General features: G+C 42.2%; 1 protein-coding gene across 1 annotated transcript in view; it reads left to right on the top strand.

The window, feature by feature from the left end:
- Positions 1–25,983, top strand: part of THSD4 (thrombospondin type 1 domain containing 4) — a 1,111,101-nt gene that overhangs the window by 286,438 nt on the left and 798,680 nt on the right. Inside the window, exon 5 of the mRNA XM_073618833.1 lies at positions 3,331–3,763. Coding sequence (XP_073474934.1) covers positions 3,331–3,763 — 433 coding nt within the window. The remainder of the gene's footprint in view (positions 1–3,330; positions 3,764–25,983) is intronic.

The following is a 25,983-nucleotide window of genomic DNA, read 5'->3' as shown; positions in this document are numbered from 1 at the left end:
ACTTCTTGCTGAATGATAGCTCCTGAGGGGTGGGCTCTGTAGCAAAGCTGTGCAAATCTCATAAATGGGTAGACAGAAATACAACTCATTTGTCAGGTAAAAACAATGTATACGTATGTATTGCATTTGTGTATTTAGTAGTGAATGGAAAACAAATCTCTATACAAAATTAGGCGATGGCTGTAACTGAGGGTTATTAATGTTCATAATTACTGGATAAAAAAAGCATAGACCAATTTTATAGTAATCTAGTGAATATGATTGAGGTAACTCATTTGGCTTTTATAAATTAAAGCCCAACTTCAGCTAACACTTTATTAGTTTTGGATAGATTAACAAAAGGTTAGAACTTCTGTCAGGTTTTAAATGATGTCTGCATTCATGTTAGAAAGTTATTTCTGTCAGATTTTAAATCTCTGTATGCCTATCAATTTCCATTTTCCTGGAGGTCTAGTATTGCAGGTCTGTCTCATCTGGCACTACTGTGTGGCCTCCTTTTCACTTGTGTCCCTGTGCATATGCACACAATTCTCTTTTGGGTTTGCTTCTCTGTCTGCATCAGCAGCTTCTAGCTCCTCACTGTACAGCACATTGATCTTCGGATGCCTATTAAGGTTAAGCAGCTTATATTTCCTTGCACAGAAGGCTTCACTCTTCCTTCTCTACAGCTGTGGAGGTTGTGTGTACCCATCTGGGAACAGTTTTTGGCACCCCACATGACAGATCACAAGCGCAGGGGCAAGGTGTCAGATGGCCTCATTGACTCACCCTGCAGCACATGGCTCTGAGGGCAGAATTTTCTTTCTACAGGGCTGTAGCCCCCAATCTTACTCCCTGCCTTCCTTTAGGAACTGACCCTTTGGCCATACAATTGTCATCATACTCAACTAAGGAACCACAATGCACACTCAAAGGAATAGATATAGGATCGGTTCCACTTTATCCATGTAAAGGAGGGGGGTGAGCTAATTCGCAAAACCAAAATATACTACAAATAATGAATACAACGGATGTAGGAAGCCGCCAACATTTGTAAGTGTTCCCACACAGAAAAAGATATTGAAAATAAAATGGTATGTGGCGCTAACTAGAATAAAATAAAAGTAAATGGATAAACGACACACAAACTGTCAGCAACTGACGGGAGTGTGTAGCAACAGTGAAAAGTGAACTCACTGTATGTGGCAAATCTTCAATAAAGCATAAATGCTAATGATAAAAAGTGCTAAACAAAATAAAGTGCAATAAAGTGCAAATGAATGACCCAGATCTGTTGAAGCTGTCAGCAACTGACAGGAATATGTTGCAACAGTGAAGATGAACTCACTGTATATTGCAAATCTTCAATGAAGCAAAAGTGCTTCACAATACTACACATTTGCACTTTATTTTGTTTAGCACTTTTTAGCGCCACATACCATTCTACCTTATCCATGCCTCTCCTCCTCTTCAGCTTCTCCTTTATCTGCGCCACAAGACCAAAATGAAGAGCATTCCAGTGACTCTCATTGCACTGAACTGGCTCAAGGGGACATGGTACTCAGACATACTTAGACCCCATGCAGACTCTCTGTGGGCTCCTAAGACCTTCTGTCCTAAGGGCTGCTCCTCCATCTTGCTTCTCATTGGCTGGCTTTCATGGCTTTGCTGTTTAAGCCCTGTTCCTAAAGTATAGGGCCTATCAGGTTCAAAAATCCCTACTCTCGTGAAGGCTAGCAAGTCAACTTCTCGGAAGCTGGGCAGTTTGTGCAAGAGAGAATTGTGTAAGGTATGACAGCAGACGTTATGCATAAGAGAGGCGTGCGAATGGTATGACCGTAGGAAGAACAGTTAACCTTTTGACACACACACAGTGGTTACTGATCTTTCCATAATAATTGGCAACAAAATCACTAAAATTTATGGTCATAGCCATACAAGTGAATGACAGGGGTAGAGGAATGTGTCCCATAATGCATTTGGCACCCATTTACAAAATTGAAAAATTATAGAGCAGCAGGATGGGAGCCATATTCTAAATGCAGAGGAATTTACAGAGGAGGAATAGGGGTTAGAAATCTATGCCTAAGAAATGGGCTGCTATATTTGAAACAGGTTCTTCTGGGACGTGGCAAATATTGTGTCAGCGGAACTGCAAAGTATGAAGATGGTGGGGAGGATACTAAAACTGTAGGAGTGTATCAGTGGAACTGGTGACAGCGGAGGTTAGAAAGGGGACACCAAAATGTAATAAGGTTCTTAGCAGTGACTGTGTCATGGAACCCAGGAACACTGGAGGTAGTGGTGGGGATGTGAGAGATGGGGTAATGCTTTCTTGCCAGAGATTATTTTAACAGGAAATGGGGCAATGGAGCTAAGATTTCAACTGGAGTCATTGAAGATGAGACTATTTTGATGTGGTGGACTAAATGAATATGAGGGATTATCGCACATGCGCATGAGACTTGGTGCTGAGGGGTTAACGCATTGGCTGGGCACTGGCAGCTGAGAGATTATTACACACAGGCAGTATAGGTGCAAAGAGGTTAAATAACATACATTTGGAAATGGAGTGCTGAGGAGTTCACCTATAAGAACTGGGTACTGAGAATTTCAAATAAATGCGCAGGGACTGAGCGAGGAGGAGATAATGCCCATGGGCTGTGGACTGGGCGTTGAGGGGTTATCACATATGCACAGAGGAATGAACATTGAGGGGTTACCAAACCTGCGCTGGGGCAGATATTGAGTATTAGGATGAAAAAATAATGCATGAATTGTAATAGAAATGCATGGCAAGGACCATTGTCTTTTATGATATATAGGGCTATTTTTATGATGCAGCCCAGTAATCTAATCTAGCATTACAGTAGAGACTAAAATGAAATACATAAAAATGAATTGAGATTTCAGGCTTCAAAATCAATACAGTAATGATTCATTGAGATGCCAATTGCAGTTAAACAAGTGGAGTCTCACTGAATTTTCACTGGTATGGTCTTGGCTGCCTCTGCTTCGTTTCAAGAGTTACCCATAGAAGTTTTAAACCGACTGAAAGTTTGCAAGTTATCTGACATGAAAAAATCTCCTCTTGGAAGGCACAAATGTGTCATTCCTCAGTTGAGGGAACTATTCACTATGGCCTGAAATGTTCAGTTTAGCTGGTTGCTTTTTTTCTCTTGAAAATAACCATTGAGGTCCTTTGTTGCAGCCAGTGTTACCCCACTGATAATTCTGATAATGATCATCTAAATTCAGAAGCAGAGTGTATTACAGTACACCTTACTGTGTATTTTGCATTTCTAATATTAAAAGAGTGCATTTTACATTCGTGGTCTTTTTTTTATCTAGAAACAGAACAAGAACTTCAATTAGTCCAGGATCATATGGCTATGGAAAGATTCCATATATACTACCACTACAAAGTGACACAGGCCAAAACATCCCAAGAAAAAGAAGACAGATTCAGCTAGGGCGACAGCCTATGTCTGGACAAAATGCAGCCCAGGGCCAGTCCTTCAGCCTCCCATCAACTCATCATAAAAATCTTTACCAGGATGAGCGCTATTCTCCAATCAGACAAGAGTCTTCTTCACAGTCTTCATCGAATCCGCAGTTTTCTCATTCCCAGCCCCTTCCAGTGGCACAAAGTTCATTCCCTGATGCTACTAGACAAGGTTCCACCTCCCTAAATCTGCTCCGAGATAAACCACTGGGACAACGTGGATCTACAGCCATTACTTGTACTGGTGCCTACAAGCAGTACAAATTGTGCAATAAACAGGTATGTGCAGATTTTTAAAGTTTAAATAAAACTAAAGTGACCGGTGCATATTTGTTAACAACCCCACCTAAATTTGAAGTTCAGTCAAAAGCGAACTAAGGCTAAATCTACTCCCATTCTAAGCCTGTTCTATCCAACCCTATTCAGAAGCTGCTCCAGCCCGGTCTCATGATCAGCTGTCAGTGGCGGTTTCAATGTAGAAGAGGGGCAGTCGACAACGGATGCCCTATAGTAAGCCCTATGGGTGACATCATCTCCCAGGCATTTGTAGCTGTTGTCGGCAATCTCTTCTGTACACAGAAGGCACTACTGGAGAGATTATGTGACTGGACTGGAGTGGCTTCAGAATGGGTAAGTGTACAGATTTTTTCTTTACAGGGTTAGATAGCATAGACTTATAGGGTAGGGAGTAGATTTAGCCTTAGTTAGCTTTTGACTGAACTTTTACTTTAAAATCAAGAACTCTACCCAGAGGTGAAATGTTAGCCCAAGAGATTAACGGGGGTCCCTAACTATTCCTAGGTGTTAGGGTGGTATTCAATTCCCTCATCAAAGCCCAGTTTGTTTGTGAGCTTTAGATTAAAATAGTTTGGTATCATGAACATCAGTGAGTTGCACAGCTCACTTCCTGAGTCTTCAGCGATGTGATCTTTATCATCCCACATTATCACCGAACAGTTGACATTCAGTAAAAGATTCTAAAGTTAATATTTTGTTTTCCACTATTTAAATTCTACCATGAGATGTGTAAGACCCTCTTCTTGGCTTTTTGTTAGAGGCCAGACACTGAAATGTTGGTCAAGACATTTTACTATAACTATTTAAAGTGCTTGTAAAGGCAGATTTTTTTTATCCTAATGTATTCTATGCATTAAGATAAAAAGCCTTCTGTGTGCAGCAGCCCCCCAGTACTTACCTAAGCTCCCTCTCAATCCAGCGATGTCCATGAGTGCCTCAGCCCTCTGGGACTCTCCCTCCTAATTAGCTGAGACACAGCAGTGGTGTCATTCAAAGTCAGTTAGCCAATGAGGAGAGAGCAGGGTGGAGCCGAACTGTGGCTTTGTGTCTAAATGGACATACAGAGTAGTGGTTCGGCTCAGGTGCCCCCATAGCAAGCTGCTTGCTGTGGGGGCACTCAATATGAGGGAGGGGCCAGGCGTACCGATAAGGGACCCAAGAAGAGGACAATCTGGGCTGCTCTGTGCAAAGCCACTACACAGAGCGGGTAAGTATAATTTGTTTGTTTTTTTTATAGAAAAAAAATTTGACTTTACAATCACTTTATAAAAATCTGCCAATGTGTGAATTCTACATGCCAAGGGCCAATAAAAATTTGACTTGGATTGGACTTCATGGTCTTGGTTAGAAGCTAAACCCAGAAATGTTGGTGAAGATATTTTAACAAGCTACAATGGAACCTTGTTTTACAAGTAATGCGGTTAACAAGCGTTTTGAAAGACAAGCAACTTTTTAAAAAAAATCCTGACTGTGGAGTGTTGTCTCGCAAAACGAGCAGGATTCAAGCCAATGGGGTGTGCAGTACCACATTTGGCCAGAGGTGCGGGGGAGTCGGTGACACTCGGAATGGTTCGGAGCTGTTCAGAGCCGTTCAGAAGTACTAGGCATCACTCGTAAATACTCGGAAACACTCAGAAATACTCCATTCCTGAGTGTTTCCGAGTCTTTCTGAGTTCTGCCGAGCTGTCCCCGAGTATTTACGAGGCTCTCCGGCGCCCCTCCACCCCTGGCCACATCATCAAAGCCCAGTTTGCATGCAATAGAAGTCAATGCGGAACAAATTATCTTTGTTTCCATTGACTTTTATGGGGAAACTCGCTTTGATATGCGAGTGCTTTGGATACGGTTCCACCGTATTTAAGAAAAATGTACCAAAGGATGAATTCCAGACACGGAGGGCTGTCGAATCCTTAAAGCGTGAGTTCATCTTTTTACAAAAATTAAAAAGGTGAGCTTACACCCTCCTCATACCCCTGGTCCCCGCTGCACCTACCTCCATGGGTGATTAGTAGGGATGAGCTGAACACCCCCCAGTTCGGTTCGCACCAGAACTTGCGGACAGGCAAAAAATGTATTTAATCTATGGGGCACAAACATGAGAAATCAAAATAGCTCATTTTAAAGGCTTATATGTTATTGCCATAAAAAGTGTTTGGTGACCCAAATACTACCCCAGGGGACATATGTCAATGCAAAAAAAAGTTTTAAAAACGGACGTTTTTTCAGGAGCAGGGATTTTTTATAATGCTTAAAGTGAAACAATAAAAATGAAGTATTCCTTTAAATATTGTGCCTGGGGGGTGTCCTTAGTCTGCCTGTAAAGAAGCGCATCTTTCCCATGTTTAGAACAGTACCACAGCAAAATTACATTTCTAAAGGAAAAAATGTCATTTAAAACTGTAATGTATTGTCGGATCCCGGCAATATACATAAAAATCATTGAAAACAACGCGTGGGGGTCATTGAAAAAAATTGTGTGGGGGTCCCCCCAAAATCCACACCAGACTCTTCAGGTCTGGTATGGATTTTAAGGGGAACCCTGCGCCATAATCAAAAAAAAATGGCGTGGGGTCCCCCCCAAAATCCATACCAGGCCCTTCAGGTCTGGTATGGATTTTAAGAGGAACCCCGAGTCAAATTTTTGACGCAATTCCTTTATTTAAAAAAAAAATGTCCCGCGATGTCCATTATTCTTCGATCACATCCTACGAAAAAAAAAACGAAAAAACCCTGCCTTGATGGGAGGCTCCCGCCGACTGCAAACTTTTTGCGCTGACAGCTCTTATATAGCTGAGGGCGGGGCCACCTGGTGATGTAAACTGGTGATTTTTTTTTTTCAATAAAGGACTTGTCCCAAACTGTCTCCTGTCATTTTTTACTTTTTTGACACTTTTTTTGGTGAATGAGTAGGGGTACAATGTACCCGATACTCATTCACATAGAGGGCAGGATCTGGGGGCCCCTTTGTTAAAGGGGACTTCCAGATTTCCTGATAAGCCCCCGCCTGCAGACCCCCACAACCACCAGGCAAGGGTCGTTGGGGCCCCCAAAACACCCTTCCCATGTTGAGGGCATGTGGCCTGTTATGGTTCAGGAGGGGGGGTGCTCTCTTGTCCCCCCCTTTTCCTGTGGCCTACCAGGTTGCGTGCTTGGATAAGGGTCTGGTATGGATTTTGAGGGAGACCCCCACGCCATTTGTTAAAAATTTTTGGCGCGGGGTTCCCCTTAATATCCATACCAGACCCAAAGGGCCTGATAATGGACTGGGGGGACCCATGCCATTTTTTTCAATGATTTTTATTTATTTTGCCAGGATCCGGCAATACATTGCAGCCGTGAGCATTTTTCAATGACATTTCTTTTTCATACATCATGGGACACAGAGTTAGGCTAATATTCATTACGTACTGGGTTATACGCCATCTCTAGATGAATGGACACTGGTAGACAAAGTCTTAGACAGGAAGTAATCCCCTATATAACCCCTCCCATACAGGAACTACATCAGTTTTTTACCAGTGTCTGCAAGGTGGATGGGCATGTTTGTTTGACTCTCTGAGCTCCAGGTCTTTGGTCCCACAAACGGTTCTTAAATGGATCAAGGGATTGACCGATCGGATCCATTTGACACAGGCTCTATATGCTTAGATAAATGGTACCCGAGCCTTGCAAAGAAGACTCAAGAGCCTGGGAGGCTTTGCCTGTAATGCAACCCTGGGGTGCTGGACCCTACGAAGTGGAATCCTGGACACCACAGAGCTAAGACATTCCTACAGGGTACTGTACAGGTCCAAGGGAGTAGACCCTAAACATGAAAAGGGTACCCAGTCCTTGAAGGTCCTCAAGTGACAGGAACCCGCCGTGATGGGTGAAGATTGGGCTTTTAGTTTCTAAGCTGCCCTGCGCCTGTATGGGTATGTGAAACCTTATTTACTTATTGTGGGGTGTCCCAGTGATTGTAACAATCAGTCAAGCTAGCTAGAGGCTGGACACCTGTGTGTGGTGACCTTAAGGGGGAGTTTTGGGCTAGTTGTGGGTGTTTGCAAGGTGTACCTTTTTTGCTTGTGTCTGGCTGTTTCATACCTGTATGATGGAGCGCAATGGTGCGCCAATTCGCCTCTTGGTTCTCCATGGTGCACGTGCCTTCGCAAGAGCCCTGCTGTGCTCAGCAGTTTATTTGGCGGCCATTGCGCACGCAGTGGAGCCACACATGCGCCGTAGCCTTTATCTGGGCGCACGAAGATTTTTGTCATATGTGAATACAGCCGCGCCCATTCGTATTTAAGCTGTGTATGCCAAGCATGCAGTGCTTCCAGGCAGCTGTGGGACACAGAGCAGGCTCTGAACCAGGCATTTGCAGCGGTTTATTTCTCCTTACCCGGGTCACGTGAGTCACCAGGTGTTGCTTGGCAGGCTAAAGGTGCTTAGCAGGATTGTTGCATAGGGGCTTTGTGAGCCCTGTTAAAGGGTCTCTCTTCTGAGGTGTGTTAACAGTACACCCAGGTACTCTCTTTTTTTGGCTTGTAAATGTCTTCAAAAAAGACTAACACTACAGGGAAGGTCAAGCCTATGTCGTCAGTAGTTCCTAATGAACCTAGTCATATCCCTGGTGTTGTATTTTCTGAAAGATCAGAGGCTTCTGGGCAATCTGAGCCACTGCGCCTATCTGGTATTGTGCCTACAGGTAACGCTGCTGCTTCACCCTTTATCACCAAGGATGAACTGTCCTCGGTCCTAGCCGGGTTACAGCACAGGATTGCTGGCATGATTGCCTCCATCCCACAGGGTGGCAAGAAGCGTGACAGATCCCCCTCCCCGGAACCTCCTAGTTTGGAGCAGGAATGGATTGAGGATGGGGAAGAGCTAAAAGCTCAGGATTCTGTGGAGGGCCTGGCGGATGAGTCTGCTTCTGAGCAATCTGGACAAAAAGATATCCAGTTGATGTCTGTCTCTCTGTCTCAGAGGCTTTTGATCCAGACTCTTACAGAGATGGTTCATTCTGCCTTTAAGTTGCCTCTGGCAGAGGTTACTGAGCCCCCCTGGTCCTCTTTGGGGTCCCTGAGGCCTCTTTAGGATGCACAGGCTCTCCCCTTACACCTTCTGTTGGAACAGGCAGTGTGTGCTGATTGGGAACATCCTAACAGGATTTTTGTTCCTCCCAAGAGGTTTTCCCTTTTATATCCCGTGGATGAAGTTTGCTAAGAAATGGAGCATGCCAGCCGTAGATGTAGCAGTCTCTTCCTTAAACAAGAACTTAACTTGTGCGGTAGATAGCGCACAGGGCTTGAAAGACCCCGTTGACAAGAAATTGGAGTCATTATTAATGGCTTCCTTTTCTATGGCCAGTTCAGCTATTCAGCCAGCTGTTGCAGCAATTGGTATCTGCCAGTCCGTAAAGGATCAGGTCAGACGGCCTGACAGGTCTAACCAGGAGGATGATCTAGCTGAATATAAGATAGATATTCCTCGAAAGCTGTGTTTTGCTGTTAACGCCTTAAAGGATTCAATATGGCAGGTTTCTTGTTTGACACTCTTGTCTGTATATATGCGCAGACTTTTGTGGCTTAAGAACTGGTCAGCCGGGCTTCCTTGTAAAAGTTATTGGCAGGTTTCCCGCTTCATGGGGAACGTTTATTCAGTGATCATTTGTATAAATATATCCAAAAGGTTTCCTGGAGGGAAGAGTTCTCTACTTCCTGTGAAGAAAAGCACCAGGCATCTCTTGTTTAAAACCTCAGGAATTCCTTCCTTAGGTGTCTCAGCGCCAATGCAGTTCCGCCACCAATGGGACACTAGAGCCAGGGGCAAGCTGCAAGGCCAGGGCCAGAAAAAGCCCTGGGTCCAAAACTCTTCTTAACCCAGCACCAAACCCTCCTTTTGAGGGAACGCCCCAGCTCTATGAGGTGGAGGGGGAGGCTGCTGCACTTTGCATACATTTGGAGAACAATGGTTCAGGACGAGTGGGTCACCTCAACTATATCCCGTGGGTACAAGCTGGAGTTGGGGGTTCTCCCTCAGAGGTTGCTAAGATCCAGTGTTCCCTCAGATCCTCCAAAAAGAAACATTGTTTCAGGCACTACATCATTTAGTGATTGTACAGGTTCCTATATCCGAAAGGGGCGCAGGGTTTTACTCAAACCTGTTTACGGTTCAAAAACCAAACGGGGACACAAGGCCCATTTTGGATCTCAGATCCCTGAACCAGTATCTACTAATCCAGTCCTTTCGGATGGAGTCTGTCCACTCAGTAGTAGCCTCACTCCAGATGGGAGACTTTCTAGCCTCCACCAATAAAAAGGATGTGTATTTACACATACCTATCTTTCAGCCTCATAAGAGGTTCCTGCGAAACCAGAAAGTCAGCCTTGAGACCAGCTCAAAATCGGAAATGTTTAGCTGTGAACCTAGATAGGGTCCAAGCAAGGGCATTTTTGCCACCCGTAAGGATCTGTGCCCTGAAGAATCAGGTGTGTCAGATAAGGGGCACCAGACAACCCTCCATTCGGCTCTGTATGAGTCTTCTAGGAAGGATGGTGTCCTCGTTCGAGGCAGTGCCCTGTGCCCAGTTCCATTCCAGACCTATACAATAAGACATCTTGTTGGCTTGGAACAGAAGAGGACAAGCCCTGGATTATCCAATGTTCTTATCTCCTCGAACACACTTAAGCCTAAACTGGTGGTTGCAGGATCAGAATCTGCGAAAGGGAAGATCCTTCCTCCTGGTAACTTGGGTACTGACCACAGATGCCAGTCTCTCAGGCTGGAGAGTGACCCTAGAGGGGCTCACAGCTCAGGGGAAATTGTCAAGGACAGAACAGATCCTGCCCATCAATGTACTGGAGTTACGGGCAGTACGTCTGGCCCTACGGTCCTGGCCAGTGGAGCTTCAGGACTGCCCTATCAGGGTTCAGTCTGACAATGCCACTGCAGTGGCCTATATAAACCACCAAGGCTGTACCAGGAGTCGTTCAGCTCTGAAGGAGGTGAACCACATACTAGCCTGGGCAGAGGGACAAGTGCCGCTTCTATCGGCAGTCCATATCCCGGGAGTAGAGAGCTGGAAGGCAGATTATCTCAGCCGCCAGCAGATCTGCCCAGGGGGATGGTCCCTACACCCAGGGGTATTCCAGGAAATTTGCCAGTATTGGGGATGGCCAGAGGTCGACCTATTGGCATCCAGGTTCAACAACAAGCTGCAGTGGTTTGTGTCCCGAACAAAGGATCCTCTGGCAATCGGAGCAGATGTTCTGGTAGTTCCATGAAGCCAGTACTCCCTGGTTTATGCTTTATCCCCGATCCCTCTCCTTCCACATTTGTTGCGCAGGATTCAGAGAGAGGAGGTTCCAGTCATTCTGGTGGGACCAGCCTGGCCCAGAATGCCCTGGTTCCCGGAGATTGTGAGACTGACAATAGACGGGCCATGGATGCTTCCACGTCGCCCCGATCTACTGTCCCAAGGTCCTATATTCCACCCCAATTTACAGTCTTTAAATTTGACAGCATGGCTATTGATGCTAGGGTGTTGAAGGATCTTCAGTGCATGCGTTCACAAAATGTTATCAAGTGGATGTTTGAGCAGCCGAGGATCGAGCTTTCGGCCTCAGTGTACCGCGGACTGCCGTATAAGGTCTGATGGCTATTGTTTGACAGGTTGTCTCCCTCCCCTCAAGGCTATTGCTCTGGGATGTCGCAGTAGGTAATGAATATTAGCCTAACTCTGTGTCCCATGGTGTATGAATTATGAATACATCATGGGACACAGAGATCCCTCCCCTCTTTTTTGAGGATTCAGTGCTTGCTACAAAACGGATGTACTTCCTGTATGGGAGGGGTTATATAGGAGATCACTTCCTGTCTAAGACTTTGTCTACCAGTGTCCATTCACCTAGAGATGGCGTATAACCCAGTAGGTATTGAATATTAGCCTAACTCTGTGTCCCATGATGTACTCAAAGAAAAGGATTTTACAGGTAATTATGACGAAAAAATCCTATTTTGCTGCTCTCATTCATAAAACTATGTACGGCCGCTATGTAAGCAGTCTAACATAGCGTGGGGCATGGACTCAGCCCCCTGAGCCATGATTGGCCAAAGGCACCTTGCCTTTGGCCAATCATGGCTCTCACAGCGCTGCTGTGATTGGCCAAAGCATGCAGGTCAGGTGCATGCTTTGGCCAATCAGCAGCCATCAATGCATTGTGATCTCGCTGGGGCGTTCCGCAGGCGCTCAAATTTCCTCGAACGCCCAATAATGTTCTCAATTTGGCGAACAGGCGAACACCCGATGTTCGAGTCGAACTTATGTTCGACTCGAACATCAGGCTCATCCCTACCAATTAGCTCTCACTGCCCAGGCAGCCAGTACAGCAGTCAGAGATTTGAAAGTCTAGCCCTTCTCCTCCTCTTTCTTTAGGGCTTCTGGGGTGAATCAGGGCTGATCTGATTGGTCAAGTAAAAAGAGGAATTATGAGAGGTTCAATAAAACTCTGCTGATTAAAGATGTTATCTTCTCTTGTAAATGTATGATCCCTATTTAATAATGGCTTTTCTTTCAACATAAGAGAGCATGACCATAAGCACTGATTGTGGATGATAGAAAAGAGTTTGGTAAAATCAGTTTAATATTGATGGACCAATTGATCCTGAACCACGAATAACTTCCCCATCATATATTTTACAGTTATATGTAACTGTTCAGTAAAATATTTCAAGTTTTAAAAATAAAATCCTTGTATGGCATTTAATGATGAGGAACCTATTTTATACATTAGGTCGATTTAAAGAGACAAGAGTAAATATACTGTGTGTTATTTTATACACTTAAAACCGCATGGGTGGAAATAATTGCAGTCTGACCAAATAAATCACAGACAACGGGAAGTAAGTGATTTTCAGAATGTGTCCCAGTGGAAAGGAAAACAGAAGTGCACTGTGGCTTTTTTCAGTGGTTTCAATGTCTCCAATTTGTACAAATGCATTACTTTTAACGAAGTCCTTTTTCGTAGAGAAATAATGACATCCAAGTCAAGTCCATCATCATACTTTCAGATAGTTAAACACTTTATGTCAAGAGCAAAAATCATAAATAATGTGGCATGCTGGGTAATCAGTAGCAATAAAATACTGTATTATATAGACTATAAAATTACACTCCATTCCAGTGAGTGTCATAAGTGTTGTTAGGGAATGAAGCTGAAGAAAGATATAACAAGGAAAATCTTTGTACAAATAGAAATAAAAGGACTAGAATTGCTAACCTTTTTCTAAGATTAGGCAACCTATACACAAATCAGTTTTTTTTCACTCAACCAGTGGGTTGAACAAAAAAAAAAAAAAAAATTGACCCAATTCCCCCTTCCACACATTCAAGGTGGATAGGGGAATTCTCCTTGCTGAGCTAGTGTATTCTGAGAGAATTCCCTGCCATCAGAATGCACTGGTCAGCACTGCCGGCTGTAGCCGACAGTGCTGATCGAGCGGCTGAAAACACAACAGGGTGGTTGTACAGAAGTTGAGGGGCAGATCGACTTTTGTACAACCACAGTGCCCATAAATGGATTAAAATTTGGATGGACCCCACTGAACTAACCACATTTCGGTCCATGTATGGCCAGCTTTACTGGTTACCTGGCAGAGTCTGGTGATTAGCATTACCACCAGGCAGCCAGCATTTTTCAAAAGGACAAGTCATTAGTGACAACGGAACTGAAATAGTGAGGAAATCTTTCAGTGGGGAAACCTGATCCAGTGATAGCTGTCCAGTAGGGGATTTCTCCTCAGTTGGAGAGTTTTTCTTCTTGCTGTGTATTTGTGAGGGGAAGAGAATTTAATTTGATCATTCCCCATTCTATCAAAAGCTAAAAAAAAAGTATTGGAGACACAGGGCTCCATTCACAAAGCAGTATTTTCTTCTTTAAAAGTTTTGGTAAAATGCACCATAGCGTTTTTTAAAACATTTTTCCAGTTCCTGTTTTCCAATGACTACATCTCCTTGTAATGGAGTCACCCTTGCATGTTTGCTACCAGCTCACACTTCAACCAAAAGTCTGTACGCTGCATGCATCCACACAAACGGCTAGCCTATGGTCGCAAGCCATTCTTCTACACCCCTATCCTCCCACTTCCTAGCAAATTGATTGACAGCAGACAGGGCCTGTGCTATCCATTGTGACTTGTTTCCTGTGATGTGCTCTGTGTGCATGCTTCCCTACCAGCAAGTTCAGGGATCTGAAGCCGTCAGTAAAGAAGGGTGAAAAAAGTGATTTCTGGGCACACATATGCGGTAAACAATGTACCAGGGAATGTTTCCTTGCTCGATCACAATGCATTAATGTAAAAAGCTTATAGCCTAAGTCCAGTAAAAAAGCAAACACAAAAATCAACACATAGAACATACATTACAGTCAGTCAGGTGTGCCCCTTGTGCAGATTCCTCTTCTGTTCGGTGAAATCCTCCTCTATCGATGCTCCCCCCCCCCCACCCACCCACCAGTTCCAGTGCAAACTAGTTTATTCATAGAAGTAATAGTAGCGGTTTCTATGAATAAAGTAGCTTGGCAGAAAAGGTGGGAATAGTTGGGCACTCTTGATGAGTGCCTGTGACAGCTATCATAGTTCTATTAACTTCCAACACACCAGAAAGCTGTGGGGGTGGGCATCAATGGAGGTGGATTTCACCTAACAGAAGAGGCATCAGCACAAGGGACACATCCTCAGTTATGTCCCTTGTGCTGATTTTTTTTTTTATTTTTTATAACATTTTTTTTTACTTTGACTGTACTTAGACTTTAATGGTGAGAGTAAAACGTAGGCTAATACTTTAAGTTGTGACAACATAAAGGAAGCAAATGGTGTCTTAGAGAAGCTTAATATACTGACTTGATCATCTGTGCCATGTGAATAGCAGTCCCTCTGCATATTTGTATTCCTCCTTGTTTAAGCCTCAAATAATTGGAGGAGGAGAGGGGTTACACCTGTGAAAGGCAAACCTTCACCCTTGCAAATTAATAGAATGTTGCTTCTTGCTCACTCCTTTACAAAATCATGCATACCCTCTTGGGCTCCTAGACTTCTCATCCCTGATGATTGGTACTTATGGTACCTTTGTGTATTGTTCAGGACTCCACACCATACCTATTTCTTTTCAAGGTGCTGAACTCTTTATCGCTAAAGCAAAATGTCCAGGGAAAGCACCTCTAACACCAAATAACTATGTAATTGTAATGGCACAGTGCCACATATAAAGCTAGGTAAACATCATAGATGAAAAAATATACTACAGTACATTTGTAAATTCTCCAGACAGTCACAAAGGTCATTCTAAATGCTGTGGTTTATTCCACTTAGCTTCTGACATTTTTCGCCTGCTGCTGTTGAAGGCCTGTAGGACCACAAAATAAGTAAACTTTATCATGGCGTAATATTTGCTCTGTTTCTAGGTCTTTACTGTCACTGTAGACCCTCGTGGAGTTATATGATATGTTTGGAAGCACACATGTGAAATTGGCCCTCAGTTTTTTCTATCGGTTGTTTTTTTTTTCCTCTCTGCTTTTTCTGCATAAAAAGCGCAAGGGACACTTCTGGTTAAATGTAAGGATCACCCCTTGTGCTGATTTTTGTTTTTTTTTTGTTTTTTTAAATTTAATCTAAACTTAGTCTCTATGGCTTCTACATTGTTCTTTTTATACAGAAAATGCTTTAAATGTTGCCTCAGTGTAATCATTTGTCTCTGGTTAATCATTTGCCACTATTCTTTTATGTACATTTATAGTGAAAAGTTTTAGAGGTTTCAATGTAACTAAGGTAGAATATTAAGGATTTTACTCTCCCTGTAAGCTTCATAAAAGCTGGCTTACTTTGTGCAGCAGTGTGCAGGTTTTATGCCCATATTCAAGTCTGCTTTAATCTGGTGGTGTTCTACAAAAATTGTATAGTTGGAAACATATAGTCAATTATAATACGTACACATTCCACTTTCCCCTATATTCACATTGTGTTCTACCTGGGTTTATAGTAATCTGCAATATACGTAATCTACTTTATTTCCCTTTAGACATTTTAAAAGCGAGTTGTGAAGCGGACACACTTCTTTATAGCAATATATTTGCAAAATCTTAATACTATGTATAAATCTTTCTTCACCTAATTTTGTGAAAATATAGGAAGGAGGGTGGCTATAATTTTAGCTGCAAGCATGTGCTATATGACCAAGTTAAACCTTCCTGCTTAACAACACAACAAATGCAGTTAAAATTGTGTAGTCCACACCCAGCTAAAGAGACAAACTAAATGTCCCACTTAAAAAATGTGCATATGGTTCATGGGCCTGAAATTCAATGTTGTGGTTGAAGTAAAGCTCCCTGGTGGGTACTAACACGCATCATAAAATCCACATGTGTAACACACTGCAGTTCACTTATGCAGCATTGGTGGCCCACTACTGGAGAATTGGCTCAAAATGAACCTTCCTAATGAATGACCTATTCTTTGACCTCTCTTTAAGCAGGAAAGTACTGTAACAATTAGAGAAGCACTATAACACACAATGCTCAGTATGAATGAAGCTGAAGAAATATGAGACATGACAGAGAGCAGGGGTCTGCATGTCATCAAGAATAAGATCTGTCTTCGTCCTTGAATTCAAAAATGTTTTCTTGTATCTATAGCTACAGGCAATAATGTGATTTAAAAGATGTAGCCCAAAATGAATATTTTCAGCACATATTTTATTAATGTTCCCGTGGTAGTAAATATTGCTGAATAATGTTTGGCAATTATGGTAATTCCATTGTAAATTGGAAAGTCTGAGACCCTGGAAGTGACCTATGACATTTTGAACCTAATGATTTCTTAGATTGCTATGTACTTTGTGATTTGATAATGAAAAGGAAGCTAACTGGAAATGCCTGTAGATTAAAACTAGAGGAAAATAAGTAACTCTGGACTGTGAAAGCAACTAAATAGCGTGTTAGACTGGATGGAAGGGAAAAAAATGACTTGTCTCTTGTGATTTCAACTTTGAATCTAGGTCACTTTTATTTATTTGTACAGAAAGCAAAAATAATAGTTTATAGCTTTATTTTTTCCTAGGCAATATACATAGTGTATATAAATTGAACACATTATACATTTTCAGTCTCTCTTGGGTGAGTTAAAAAAATCTGCAAAATTGCATACACTAGGAGTATAGGAAGAATACTTTTGCACGTGTTTTCATCTTTAGAATATAAATGCTCCAAAGTATGATAGAGTGAGAAGAGATGAGTCAAGCCATCCATCAGCACATTAACCCTGTGGAGGTTACAGTGATTATCTAAATCTACTTGTATCTACAACAAATAATAAAACTATAGTTACTGAATATAGCATAGGTGATTTAGATGTGCAGTGCTCATTACACTATTTATGATAATATCACTGATATACTCAATTTAATATAGTTATTTTTATTTTGTTGCAGGAAAAAATAATTCCATTAAAGCAATATAACTTTTTACTAATAGTGCACACATGAAACTTGTTCCTTTTACAGTTTTGAAGTAAGCAATTAAGCTTGTTCACAGTCTTATCGAACTGCAAGTTTCCATGTCCTCCATGGTATCTAGTTTTACTGTACTTATAAGGCAAAAATACTATAATAATAATAATGATATATACAGTGCTTAGCATTAACGAGTACACTCCTTTTGAAAAGTAAGATTTTAATCAATATCTTAATGAACACAAGAACAATTTCAAATTTTTAACAAAACTACGTTTTATAGAACATTTGTTTAGCTCATTACATGAAAGTAAGGTTAATAATATAACTGTCATGGTTATGCAATAGAGTTTGTCGATCAGCATACCTGTCTCCATGTGTTCATCTCTAGAGACTAGCTGACCCTCACCTGACTGCTTTTGTATCCTCTCCTCTAAGCATGGCCCCACCCAAGGCCCTATCAGGGAACCCTATATTTACCTGTGCACTGCAAGCCAGCAGTGCTGATCAATCATTGTGTGTTAGCCTCTGTGTGTACTTGCTGTGTTTCCTACATCTGATTCCTGTTACCGACTTTGGCCTGTTCTTAACTATTCCTGTCTGCTCGTGACCCTGACCTTTGGCGTGTTCCCGACCATCCCTGTTTGCCTGTGACCCTGAACTTTGGCGTGTTCCCAACCATCCCTGTTTGCCTGTGACCCTGAACCTTGGCGTGTACTCTGTTGTCCTTGTCTGCTTGTGGCCCTGACCTTGGCTTGTCCCGTACTTTCCTTGTTGTTCCAGCCTGCTGCCTCCTTCCTCTTCTCCTGTAGTCTACCGTGAGCGTGAGCTGTGAGACCCTGGGGACCGCGACCTGGAGCCAGACTGCAGCGCAGTCCATCCTTACCATTAAAGGCTCTGGTGAACACCTACTGGCTCTTAGACTCCGCGCCCTGGGGAATCTATGCTCTAGCTCTCAGTGGGATCTGTGTCAGTGATCCAGTAGACCTGCTTCCTGAACCTCCCAGGGTTCAATCCGCAGCAGTCAGCCGTAGGGTCCACTACCTTGCGGTGCACTCCTGATCCCAACAGTGTGCATCTGTCACCCAGCCTCTAGGTGACCTGACAATAACTTGGATCACAAAATCTTCAGTTTTACTCAAATAAGTTATTGCAAAAATGGATATACCCCACAACCTCCATGATTTGTAAGGACAGCACCAAGTCTTTTAGGGATGGAATGAACAAGTTGGCAACATATTGCAACATCTATCTTTTTTTCCATTCTTCAAAAACAACCTCTTTTAGAGCCTGGATGCTGGATGGAGAGTGATGCTCAAATTGTCTCTTCAGAATTCCCCATAGGTGTTTGGGTTCAGATCAGGAGACATACTTGGCCACTGAATCACTTTTACCTCGTCCTTTTTTTTTAGATATGCAACAGTGGCCTTAGATGTGTGTTTTGGATCATTGTCATGTTGGAAAAGTGCACAATGACTAAGGGCACAGAGTGATGGTATCAACTTCCCTTTCAATATAGAGCAGTACATCTGTGAATTCACAATACCATCAATGAAATGCAGCTCTCCAACACCAGCAGCACTCATTCAGCCCCATGGAAGGATACTGCCACACCTGCGACACCAAATAGTTTTGAAGCCATCAGTTCCAAAAACATTTATCTTGGTCTCATCGCTTCAGAGTACAGAGTCCCAGGAGTCTTCTCCTTTTTAAGCATGGGCCCTGGCAGATTCTAGGCAAGCTTTTTTGTGCATGGGCTTTAGGAGAGGCTTCCTTTGTGGACAACACCCATGCATGTCATTCCTCTGCAGTGTACGCCATATTGTGTTCACTTCCATGGAGGCCCTGGACGTCTCTGTAAGATGGTTGCAGTTCCATCCTTGTTAACTTTTTGTATCACTTTTGCCACAATATTCTGACTGGTAAGTAAAGTTTTGCTGATCTTGTAGACTTCACCTTTTTTGTGTAAAGAAATTATTTTCTTTCTTAGTCCTTGTGACATTTCTCTTCCATGTGGTGCCATTGCTGACAGCATGAAATGGGAAGGGGTTTTCCTTGTTAAGTAACACCCTTTTATAATCAACTGTCTGCTGGACACCTGTTTAATTACTAATTAAACTCACCTGTAGTTGAATTCTTGTTAATTAGAAATTTGTTGTCTAAAATTTAGCTTTGCTCTTAAGACTTTCATCAGGGTGTATTCATTTTCGTAACATGGTCTTGAAAAAATTTGTTAGGAAAAATACTTTTTTGTGTGTGCAAATTAACAAATTTTATTTGCAATCAATGGTCCACATTTATGGGAGTTTTTTGTAGTATAGTGTCCCATTGAAAATGTTGATTCTGAAAGCAAAGTAAAGATTTCCTGACAAAACTGTTGGGGTGTACTCATTTATGCTGAGCACTGTATGTGTGTGTGTGTATATATATATATATATATATATATATATATATATATATATATATATATACACACAGACAATATATTGAATATATATATATATATATAAATTATATATATTATATAAAATAATAGGTGAATTTAAATATTGATAAATACACCCCCCTGATGTTTCTGTGATATAAATGCATCAAGCCGAGTGCTAATTGGCCCTACTCCATGAAGGCCATGCGTGTCACTGAGAGTTTGAATAGTCTGCTGCCAAAAATATCTCTATAGACTAATAATTCTTACTTGCTGTAGATAATGTTTAGATAAGTGGGAAGAATGTGTCAACATGTTGTAACTGTAAAGGACCATCACCATGTCTGTCTATCTAGATTGTTTAAGCCCTGCAGTCAATACTTGTTTTAGATTAGTACAGTATATATGTAGGGGAATGCTTGGTGTACAATTTAATGCTCAAAGCACACTTCTAAAACTAACATTAGCTTTGACGTTTGCCAAAGTATCTTTTTGTTTTTAATTAAATAATTTAAACAAGCATGAATTAATATTCAAATTAGGAACTAAAAAAATACATTGATCATATTAATCTTGGGCAAGACAGATATTTTGAAAATCACATTAAATTTTACTCCCACAAAAATGTAATTATATGCAACAGCAGCTATTTGTAATTGGAGATGCCTATTCTGATTCATGTGAACCATAGTTCGAACTGGATTGCACCAATTAGCAAATTTTTTATGATTCAGGGGAAAAAATAAATTGCATTTTTGTTAGCTCTGAGTGACATTCAACTGTTAGTTTCTTAATTCCTGGCATTGGTTTCTATACTCCCCTGTGCTCTTCTTCCCTTTCCCAACAGCCATATAAGAAGCACTGTTTTAATAAACATATTCCCCAAATAACAGCAGAATATTTGGAATTTGATCAGCTTTCTGGAGCTGCTCTTTCTTTTTAGTTCTTTTAATCACATGTATTGGTTGTGGTACTAAATAATGTGTAAAAAAGGGAAAGGCATCACTTGAAATTGAAGATAGTGTGATATTTCACAGACTCATCACTATTAGGGGGTGGGGGATCCCAGAGTCAGGTAACAATTTGGAAAAAGGCGAACTTGGTTAGGGATATACCAAGGTATAGGATGACTCCAAAGGAAACAAAATATCACAAAATAAAAAATGTTTATTGATAAAAGTTTGAAAATTCCACAATTAGACAACCTTCACCACACCATGATATAACTATTCAAGACAACGTTGTCAAAAATCAATTAAGAAAAAGACTCGGGCTCACATTCATTACCCACTTTCAAACTTCCAGCTAACTGATAGCCCTAATTATGGCACTTGGTAAAAAACAGCAGTGGTCAGTATGGGAGGCAAATGGAGTTGCAGATGATTGGAAAGGAAAGCACATCAAAAAAAGTCCATAAAAGAAAAAGAACCAAACGGCAATATAATGTGGACTGAAGCTGTATTCTAAGGTGCTTGCAGGCATAAATTAAAGATGGGAGGATAAATTCAGCCACCATGCAATGAAAGCTAGCATAAGGATAGAGGAAGCGAAAGATAGTAGGTGAACTGCAACCTGATGTTCAGGGGTGAGGGGGGTTTCAACACGGCTGTGGTATCAGCAGTGAGATGAAACACGAGAAGTCGGGAGCTCACCCGATCACTCGCTGATGTTTAATCTACCCCGTCAAGCCATTCACAATGATGGCAGACCCGCCAGTCAATTCACCTTCCAAGTTCCATAGACCTCCAGAGTAGCAGCAGGGCGGATGCGGGAGTCAGTGTGGATGTCACTGGCATCACCGCTGAACTCTTCATAGCCTCATAAGCTTGGTTCGCGCCGTGTAGGCTAACAGCTGTGCAGGCTGAAAGTTTGTCAAGTGGGACGGCAGATAGGGAAAGTCGTACAAGTGGTATGGAAGCCGGATCACATGACGTGATGTCGTATTGGTTGTGGTGCTTCATTATATTACTTTAGTTTACTAAATCAGCCTGCCACTATATCTTGCCACTTCTCATTCTGGTGGCTGCTGTGATTATTCCATGGGTCAAAGTATTGCTGCCTTTCAGGAAACAAATCTAACAGAAAAAAAATCTTATATTTTCTTAAAAATCATCTGTTAATGACTGCCTTAAATCCAAACTCCAGGCACAAGAAAAAAAATTACACTTTCAGTGCATGTTTTTGCCTGGGAGTAGAGGACTAAGGTGTAATACCTTATTCCTCGCTAAAGCAGGGTCCATCCATTTGTGTGACCGGTCCCCTGCAGCCTCTTCTGTTGGTTGCTCCCAGCTGCAGTTGCACTGCTGCCTCCTCTATGTACAATGCAGGGTTACTAGACCTGCATTGTACACAATGACGCAGAGAGACTGCCAACAGACTGGAGCCCCAGAGGGAGAAAAGTCATATAGCCCCCCCTAGACATGACAAGCATTTAACCTTTGCAGTGTGGGTTGGGACCAACTGCAAGGTTTTTTTTTTCCTTCCAGTTTGGGTTTAAAGCTTCATACATTTTTAGATGTCCCTTGGACGTGATCCTTTTTTTTTACATTTAACTTTTTTACATTCCATTCCCCTCATCTGCCTTTCTAAGGTGTGTAGCCTTCCAAAGCTTGAAGTCCATTAACATTGGTACGAAAAAGTATGTGCACCCCTTGGAATTAACTGGTTTTCTGTAGTAATTTGCCATAAAATGTGACCTGATCCTCATGAAAGTCAAAACAATAGACACACAGGGGGTTATTTACAAAAGGCAAATACACTTTGCACTACAAGTGCACTTGAAAGTGCAGTCGCTTTAAATCTGAGGGGAAGATCTGAAATGAGGGGAAGCTCTGCTGATTTTATCATCCAATCATGTGCAAGCTAAAATGCTGTTTTTTATTTTCCTTGCATGTCCCCCTCAGATCTACAGTGACTGCACTTCCAAGTGCACTTTCGGAAATAACCCCCACAATGTGCTTAAGCTGATAACATGTCAACAATTCTAATTTCTTGTGTCTTTTTATTTTTTTGAACACACACAATAAACATTCACAGTGATGGAGAAAAAAGTAAGTGAACCCATTGACTAAGTAATTCAGTGAAAGCTAATTGGAATCAGTAGTTTGCACACCTGGAGTCCAATTAATAAAATGAGTTTGGAGGTGTGGTTTAGAGGTACTTTGATGAAAGACACTCAAACATTTTAAGATTGTTGTTCATAAGAAGCATCAGCTGATTTGAACCATGCCTTGCAAAAAGAAGCTCTCTGAGGACATATAAAGTAGTTCACAATCAGCAATTACAAAGTGTTTAGGCATCCATAAGTCGACAGTTAGACAAATTGTTTATAATTGAAGACAGTTTAGTACTGTTGCTACTTTTCATAGAATTGGGTGCCCAGTTAAGATGACTTCCAAGGCACAACGGAGAATCCTCAGTGAGGTAACATCAATGTGACATCACTGGAACTGTCAAACATCCCTGTTTATAGGTCTACCACACTTAAAGTGGTTGTTAAGCCACTGAGTGTTCGTGCTACAATCCCCTCTATTATAGTAAATGATGTGCCCCAGTGTACGTGTTTTGTGAAAAATATGCTGCTATATACCTTATTTTATAGCGGTGCAAACACTATAAAAGCGGTGCTGCCTCTCTCCTCTCTCCTCTCCCAATTTGACAGCAAATGGATGGGGCTGACATCAGCCAGGAGGAGGAGTAGAGGAGAGGGGTGGCTAGTCACGTGAGCGCAAAGCGGCGCTATAGCGGCACTATAAAATAAGGTATATAGCAGCTTATTTTTTACAAAACACAAACACTGGGGCACATCATTTACTGTAACAGAGGGCATTGTAGCATGAACACTAAGTTATGACACCAGCAGGAAGGGTGGGCCGGGGAGCGGATCGGAGCTGACAGGCGGGGGGGAGAGGAGGACAGAGGAGAGCTGCAGGTGACAGAGGCACGTAAAATGACCATGGTGTCAGGGCTCAGCAGCCAATATAAACCGTGGTCAGTTTACAGGGGGTAGGGCAGAACCAGGACAGGATCAGCCAGGTAGGGGCCAAATGACACAGCACAAGCACTGTGCTGTATAACATGTTTAAAGGCAACATGATTTTGTTTTAGGGTTACAAACGTTTTAAGTATTTGAACAGACAGGGTGTTCATCACAAAACACCATGGAGGAAGCCACTGTTCTCCGAAAAAAAATAAACATGTTTGTGTGCCTGAAGTTTGCCAAAAAGCACCTTTTGCAAAGTGCACTGCTACTGGGAAAATGTTTTGTGGACTGATGAAACAAAAGTTGAATTGTTCTGCAAGAATAGTCAGCACTATGTATTATGCAAAAAGGGCACAGCTTACCAATATCAGGACATAATCCCAACAGTGAAATATGGTAGAGGGCATATCATGATTCAGGCTTGCTTTGTTGCCTCAGGGCCTTGATCACTTACTATCATCGACGAGGGGAAATTAATTCCCAAATTTACCAAAATATCTTACATGATAATGTCAAGGTGGCTGTCTGCCAGTTGAAGTTGGGTGGTGCAGCAGGACAATCACCCTAAGCAATGAAGTAAAATCCACCACAGACTGGCTTCAGAAAAAGAAAATGCACCTTTTGGAGTGGCCCAGTCCCAGCCCAAACCTTATGACCTCAACCTCAAGAGAGCCATTCACACCGGGCATCTTACAAATGTGTCTGAGCCGAAGCATTTTGTGCAGAGTAATGGTCAAAATCTCCTCTTGAACATTGTGCAGGGCTGATCCAGAGCTACCAAAAGTGCTTGCTTGAAGTTATTGCTGCCAAAGGTGGTTTGACCAGCTATTGTAGTAGCTGGCCTTTTAGACCCCTGATGTCTTCCCTACCCTTCAAAGCAGCTGATCAAACACAAATCATATTTGATCAGCTGCTTCTATGGCTGTAACAGCCAATAAATGACAGCTCTGAAGCTGGAAGCAACTAAATTCTCATCATGTCTGGCTTCATTTGTCACAGAGGAGATGGGGAAAGGTGTGTTGCTCCACCTCCTGTGCAGGAAGCCATCCCAATTGCTTACCTCCCGGGCTCCCCAGAGGAACAGGAGTGCCTGGAAACCACTGCGAGCTGTGGTGGGAGGGAGGTCCTTCTGAGCAATGTAAAAGTGACCACTTTTACATAACAGTTGGTCACCGGCTGAAAAAAAGGTACCAAGATTATGCTGTAGGTGCAGCAATGATCCTGGTATTAACCACTTCAGATCACCTATGCCAGCAGGGAAGTGGGTAAATCTGAAGTTTAGGTATGAATTTTATTACATAGTAGCATTGGTTTAGCTTGGCATATAAGTATGTGCCTCTCTTCCCTGTGGAAGTTGCAAACCACTGAATGCCTTTTATTCATTTAATAAAATACAAGGAATTTTGTGAATGGCAGCAGCGCCGAGTGAAAGGCCTCCTGTGGCTACTACAGAATGCAGAAGGGCAGCTGCTCAGCACTGGATCTGGACAACTACTGCTATTAGTGTAGTAGCCTTTAGTAGTACAGTGATTTGCAGCTTCCACAAGGATTGCTTAGGTATGAGATATGCATCTTTATATTTGTCTAAGTTAGACCAATGTAACTATGCAATAGAATTCATACCTGAACTTCAGCTTTAAGTATGTTTGAAAACCTCTGTTGTGTTCTCGCAGGAAGTATAACTTGGCAGCAGAAAGATTTGTGGGGTGTGTATCATCTTCTGTGCAGGACCAGCCTAAGCCTTACCTGAAGCTTTTAGCAACCTGTTGTCAATTCTAACTTAACTATTCAGTAAATACAGCTGGGTGGTGCCAGCCATTAATATTGCCTGACCCCAATGTGCAATTTTTCAAAGACTTCAATTGGTACCTCTACAATCTAATGATCTTAAAGTGACTCTGTCATTAGAGAAGCATAGGAGCTGCCATTATAGGCCTCCTTCTGAAAATGCCAAATACCTCACTCCGTCTGACCTTTAAATGTTTCAGTAGGGATGAGCTTCGAGTTCGAGTCGAACTCATGTTCGACTCGAACATCGGCTGTTCACCAGTTTGTCGAACAGCGAACAATTTGTGGTGTTCGCGGCAAATTAGAACGCCGCGGAACACCCTTTAAAAGTCTATGGGAGAAATCAAAAGTGCTAATTTTAAAGGCTTATATGCATGGTGTTGTCATAAAAAGTGTTTGGGGACTGGGTCCTGCCCCAGGGGACATGGATCAATGCAAAAAAAAGTTTTAAAAAGGTCAGTTTTTTCGGGAGCAGTGATTTTAATAATGGTTAAAGTGAAACAATAAAAGTGTAATATTCCTTAAAA

This window comes from Aquarana catesbeiana, linkage group LG03 (assembly GCF_042186555.1).
Source record: "Aquarana catesbeiana isolate 2022-GZ linkage group LG03, ASM4218655v1, whole genome shotgun sequence".
NCBI lineage: Eukaryota > Metazoa > Chordata > Amphibia > Anura > Ranidae > Aquarana > Aquarana catesbeiana.
Note: the sequence above shows the minus strand (reverse complement) of the source record. Positions and strands in the feature narration are given on the sequence as shown.